Consider the following 5851-nt stretch of genomic DNA (forward strand, 5'->3'; position numbering starts at 1 on the left):
GGAGGCGGAGCTTGCAGTGAGCTGAGATTGTGCCACTGCACTCCAGCCTGGGCGACAGAGCGAGACTCCGTCTCAAAAAAAAACTCCCCAGCCACCTCTGCCATTCCTCATTTTAGGAGGAAAGTGCTCAGAGAGAGAAAACAGCTGGCAAAATCTTCAGCGCTGAGGTGTCCACTGGGCCGGATGCCCCCAGGCAGGCCCAGGCGAGGAGCTGGGCATCACGGGGAAAGGCCGCCTCTGCAGAGGGGGATGAGAGCGAGGTCTCGGAGCATCTCAGTGCCAGCTCGGCTCCTGCCATCCAGCAGGACAGCACTTCCAGCATGCAGCTACCATCTGAAGCCCCCATGGTGAACACAGTCAGCTCAGCTTATTCTGAGGATTTTGAAAACTCTCCAAGTCTGATGGCATCCGAGCCAACCGCCTGTTCCAAGGAGTCTCTTGACAGAACACTGGACGCTCTGTCTGAATCCTCTTCAAGTGTGAAGACAGACCTTCCACAAATAGCCGAGTCTAGGAAAAAGTCGGGCAGGCACGTGACAAGGGTGCTTGTGAAGGACACAGCTGTGCAGACGCCAGACCCCCCCTTCACCTACGAGTGGACCAAGGGTAAGCACTGGGGCCCGCGGGGCCGGGGCAGCCGGGACAGGAGCTCAGCGCATGGTTTACAGCATCCTGGGAGACACGTGGGAGGGCTCAGGTTCCCGAGATCTGGGCTCTTGTGAGTAATCACCTGGAGGGGTTGGCCAGGCACGGTGGCTCACACCTGTAATCCCAGCACTTTGGGAGGCTGAGGCAGGAAGATCGCCTGAGGTCGGGAGTTCAAGATCAATCTGGCCAACATGGGGAAACCCCATCTCTACTAAAAGTACAAAAATGAGCTGGCTGTCGTGGTGTGTTCCTGTCATCCCAGCTACTCCGGAAGCGGAGGCATGAGAGGAACCTGGGAGGCGGAGGTTGCAGTGAGCTGAGATGATGCCACTACACTCCAGCCTGGGGTGACAGAATGAGACTCTGTCTCAAAAAAAAAAAAAATCACCCAGGGACCTTGGCTCACCATTTCCTCTCCCATGGACAAGGGGCTGCTGCCCTGCTGTGTCCCGATGTCTTCCCAGCCCTGAAGCGCTCAGCAGGATCAGAACCAAGGACTAGGGTAGCAGCTCCCACAGGATGATTCTGTCCCGGGGGGCCTCCAGCAGGGTCTGGAGACATTATTGGTTGTCACAGCTCGGGGTGGGGAATGCTATTGGCATCTGCTGGGTGGAGGCCAGGGGTGCTATTCCACAGCCTGCAGTGCACAGGATGCCTTTGTCCTGGAGAATGAACACCCTGGGTGACTTTCCAGACATTTCTCTCTCTCACTGTGTTTTTAGAGATGGGGTCTTGCTGTGTTGCCCAAGCTGGAGTGCTGTGACCTAATCACAGCTCATTGCAGCCTCAACCTCCCCAGGCTCAGGTGATCCTACCTCAGCCTCCCAAGTAGTTAGGATTACAAGCATGCACCCCCATGCCTGGCTAATTTTTGTATTTTTTTGTAGAGATAGGGTCTTGCCATATTGCCCAGGCTGGTCTCAAACTCCTGGGCTCAAGCAATCTGTCAGCCCCAGCCTCCCAAAGTGTTGGGATAACAGGCATGAGCCACTGTGCCCGGCCCTGTATCTTTTTTTATTTTTTTTGAGATAGAGTCTTCCTCTCTTGCCCAGGCTGGAGTGCAGTGGTGCAATCTTGGCTCACTGCAACCTCCGCCTCCTGGGTTCAAGCGATTCTCCTGCCTCAGCCTCCTGGGTAGCTGGGATTACAGGTATGCGCCACTGTGCCTGGCTAATTTTTGTATTTTTAGTAGAGATGGGGTTTCACCATGCTGACCAGGCTCGTCTTGAATTCCTGACCTCGTGATCTGCCTGCCTCAGCCTCTCAAAGTGCTGGGATTACAGGTGTGAGCCACCATGCTCAGCCCCCTGTATCATTTTAAAAAGTTTTTTGTAGAGACGGGTCTCCCTATGTTCCCCAGTCTGGTCTTAAACTCCTGGGCTCAAGTGATCCTTCCACCTGCCCATGTTGACCCCCCAAAGTGCTGAGGCTACAGGCGTGAGCCACCATGCCTGGCCTTCAGGCACTTCTCTCATTCCCAGCTTCAGTCTCGGCTCTTGCTGGTAGAAAGGCCCCATTCTTTTAAACATTCTCATGTTATTATTTTATTTTATTTTATTTTATTTTATTTTATTTTATTTTATGAGATGGGGCCTTGCTCTGTTGCCCAGCCTGGAGTGCAGTGGTGCAAACTTGGCCCACAGCCTCCTCCACCTCCCGGGTTTCAGCGATTCTCCCACCTCAGCCTCCCCAGTAGCTGGGACTAGAGGTGCCTGGCTAATAAACATTCCCTTTTAATCTCTCTTTTCTCATCCATATGGTTCTTGACAAGGTAGACTGGATGTGAAAAATGATGTAATTCCCAGCCTGGCCAATGTGGTGAAACCCCGTCTCTACTAAAAATACAAAAATTAACCGGGTATGGTGGCACACTATCTGTAGTCCCAGCTACTTGGGAGGCCGAGGCACAAGAATCACTTGAAACCAGGAGGTGGAGGTTGCAGTGGGCCAAGATCGTGCCATTACACGAATAAGACTGTCTCAAAAAAAAAAAAAAAAAAAGAAAGGCGATGTAATTCTCACTGGATCTATTTGTTTTGATTTGGGGGTTTAACCTAACATCAGCCTGACTGGCCCCTCCCCTAAGGAGAGGGGTGACTGGTGTCTGTTTCTCAGGAAGGAAAGTCAGTCACATTGACTGAGTAAAATCACCTGGAAGTGTTAAATGGTATTTTCAACCTGGGATCTGGGCTCAGAATTGTTTGTGTCTGTCTGCATTTCTGTCCATATTTTTGGCAATTTAGGGATGTTTTCATGAAACACTGGCGAGGCTGTTTTCCCAGACTAGGCCTGACAGGGAAAGGAGAGAGAAAAAACAGCAGCCATAAACACGCTGGCCTCAGAGCCCAGGGGACACACAAAATCCCAAGGTCAACAGTGACCCTTAGAAGAAAGGCTGGGAAAGCACATTTTCCACTGCTCTCGACTCCAGCCATTGTGAGCCGGAGCCACCACTGCGCCCAGCTGGGACGACTGTGCCTTGAGCCAAGAAAACCTAACAGAAAAATGGAGGCAGGCGGTGGGAAATATTTGAAAGGGGAAGAGGGTAAAAAAAGCAAAGAAGGGCCAGGCATGGTGGCTCACGCCTGTGATCCCAGCACTTTTGGAGGCTGAGGCAGGAGGACTGCTTGAGCCCAGGAGTTCAAGACCAGCCTGGGCAACATAGGGAAACCCTGTCTCTACAAAAAAATTTAAAAATTAGCCAGGCGTGGTGGCGCACCTGTAGTCCCAGCTACTTGGGAGACAGATGGGAGGATTACGTGAGCCCAGGAGGCTGTAGTGAGCTGTGATCATGCCGCTGTACTCCAGACTGGGCAACAGAGCAAGACCCTATCTCAAACCAAAAAAAAATGCAAGAGTGGCGATCACCTTCAGAAAGAGGAAAAAACAAGCTCACGTAGTTTATTCCAGGGTTGTATCTGTGGACCTGAAAGTCATTTCTCTGTGTCCTGTCTGCTTACCCCTCTCTTTGTCCCCGAGATAGTGGCCGGTATGGCAGCCATGGGGCCTGCCCTGGGAGGTGCCTACGTGGACCCGACACCCATCGCCAATCATGTTATCAGTGCGGATGCAATAGAAGGTAACAGCCCAGCTTGGGGGATCCTTCCTGTCACATTTTACAGGACTCATTTCACGTGCAGATTCACACCCACTCTGGAGGTGTGGCACCCCTTGCATACTGGCTTCCAGGGGTCCATTGGACAGGGATTATTGCAGCCATGGGCACCTGCCATGGGGAGAGAAAAGGTGTGGATGCCCTTGAACCTTCTGTCTCTTGCAAAGGGACACCAATGTCCCATAAAACAAGAGGGTGAAGAGTGATGCTTGTGTGCCCTGCACCTCAACGAGGCCACTTTTTTTGTTCGTTTTGAGACAGAGTTTTGCTCTGTTGCCCAGGCTGGAGTGCAGTGGCGTGATCTCCACTCACTGTGACCTCCACCTCCCGGGTTCAAGTGATTCTTCTGCCTCAGCCTCCCGAGTAGCTGGGATTACAGGCATGCGCCACCACGCCTGGCTGGTTTTTGTATTTTTAGTAGAGACAGGGTTTCCCCATGTTGGCCAGGCTGGTCTCGAACTGCTGACCTCAAATGATCTGCCCACCTCAGTCTCCCAAAGTTCTGGGATTGCAGGCATGAGCCACCCCACCTGGCACAAGGCCACTTTTGTGTGTTTCCCTTGGTGGCATTACATCAATAAGCCATAGTCTATTTCCCCTGAAGACACTTATTGGACTGATACTGAGCTGCACAGCCTGGGTAGACATGCCCCTTGCCTCCTGGGTTGAGTGTGTGTGGCCCTCAGAAAGCCTCCAGTCCAGCCTGAGGCATGAGGAAGGAGCCCCAACAGCTAACTTAGAGAGTTTAGTCTTTGCCGAATCCAGTGGAGCCACCAAAGGCTTATGATACACGTAGGAGTCCATCTGGTCCCTACTATTTTTTTCCCTTTTCAATTTTAATTTTTTTTTTGAGGCGGAGTCTCGATCTGTCAACCCAGGCTGGAGTGCAGTGGTGTGATCTTGGCTCACTGCAACCTCAGTCTTCCCAGTTCAAGCGATTCTCCTGCCTCAGCCTCCCAAGTAGCTGGGACTACAGGTGCCCGCCACCACGCCTGGCTAATTTTTTTTGTATTTTTTAGCAGAGACGGGGTTTCACTATGTTGTCCAGGCTGGTCTCAAACTCCTGAGCTTGTGATCCGCCTGTCTCGGCCTTCCAAAGTGCTGGGATTACAGGTGTGAGCCATCGTTGCTTAAACCCAGGAGTTCGAGGCTGCAGTGCGCTGTGATGGCACCACTGCACTCCAGCCTGGGTGGCAGAGCAAGACCCTGTCTCCAGAAAAAAACAAATAGATTTCAGAAAGTAGCCTGGCACCTGAGCAGTAGGGGGGCTGCAGAATTTGTGGGGCCCTGGTGAAGCCACCGAGTGACACGGAGCTGGGGCAGCCCTGACCGCCTACAGCCCGGCCGTGCTGGCGCTCCATGATGTGCTGAAGCAGCAGCTGAGCCTGACGCAGCAGTTCATCCAGGCCAGCCGGCACCTGCACGCCTCCCTCCTGCGCTCCCTGGACGCGGACTCCTTCCAATACCACACCCTGGAGGAAGCCAAAGAGGTGAGCGCACCTCCCCACGGGCAGGGGCGGGGCGGTAGGGGAGTGGCAGTCCCCAGATGCTGGCCAAGGGGATGTGGGCCAGGGCTTGGGCTCCAGCGCTCAGCCCAGCGCTGCAGGGATACAGTGGGGCCATCACCTGCTGTCCCTGTGGAGGGAGCCTCATTTCTTGCCACCTTGTGGCAAGAGCTGGTACTGGGTGGGGTGCTGAGCTCCTGCACCTTGCAGCCAGCCCTGCCTGGGCTGTGTGACCTCAGACTAAAGGGACCTACTGTTTGTGGCACTGTTTTCTCCCATGGGAGGGGTCCTGCCCCTTTCCCTGAGCCTCCTGAGAGAGCCCCAAGATGGGGCCAGAGGCGGCCCAGCTGTTCTCAGTGATCACCGTCACCTCTTTTTTACCCTCTAAGAATTTGTATCTGATTATCAGCTGAACGCGGTGGCTCACACCTGTAATCCTGGCACTTTGGGAGGCTGCGATGGGCAGATCACTTGAGGTCAGGAGTTCGAGACTAGCCTGGCCAACATAGTGAAACCCCATCTCTACTAAAACTACAAAAATTAGGCCGGGCGCGGTGGCTCAAGCCTGTAATCCCAGCACTTT

General features: G+C 53.4%; 1 protein-coding gene across 2 annotated transcripts in view; it reads left to right on the forward strand.

Annotated features, from left to right (window-relative positions):
• Positions 1-5851, forward strand: part of LOC105500301 (chromosome unknown open reading frame, human C19orf44) — a 23566-nt gene that overhangs the window by 10922 nt on the left and 6793 nt on the right. The window contains exons 5-7 of one of the 2 annotated variants that reach the window (XM_011925723.1): positions 117-606; positions 3632-3727; positions 5087-5253. In XM_011925723.1, the coding sequence (XP_011781113.1) occupies positions 117-606; positions 3632-3727; positions 5087-5253 (753 nt within the window). The remainder of the gene's footprint in view (positions 1-116; positions 607-3631; positions 3728-5086; positions 5254-5851) is intronic. The other variant, XM_011925724.1, reaches the window with a different exon arrangement.

The sequence above is a fragment of the Colobus angolensis genome, unplaced genomic scaffold (assembly GCF_000951035.1).
Source record: "Colobus angolensis palliatus isolate OR3802 unplaced genomic scaffold, Cang.pa_1.0 Scaffold66, whole genome shotgun sequence".
Lineage (NCBI taxonomy): Eukaryota > Metazoa > Chordata > Mammalia > Primates > Cercopithecidae > Colobus > Colobus angolensis.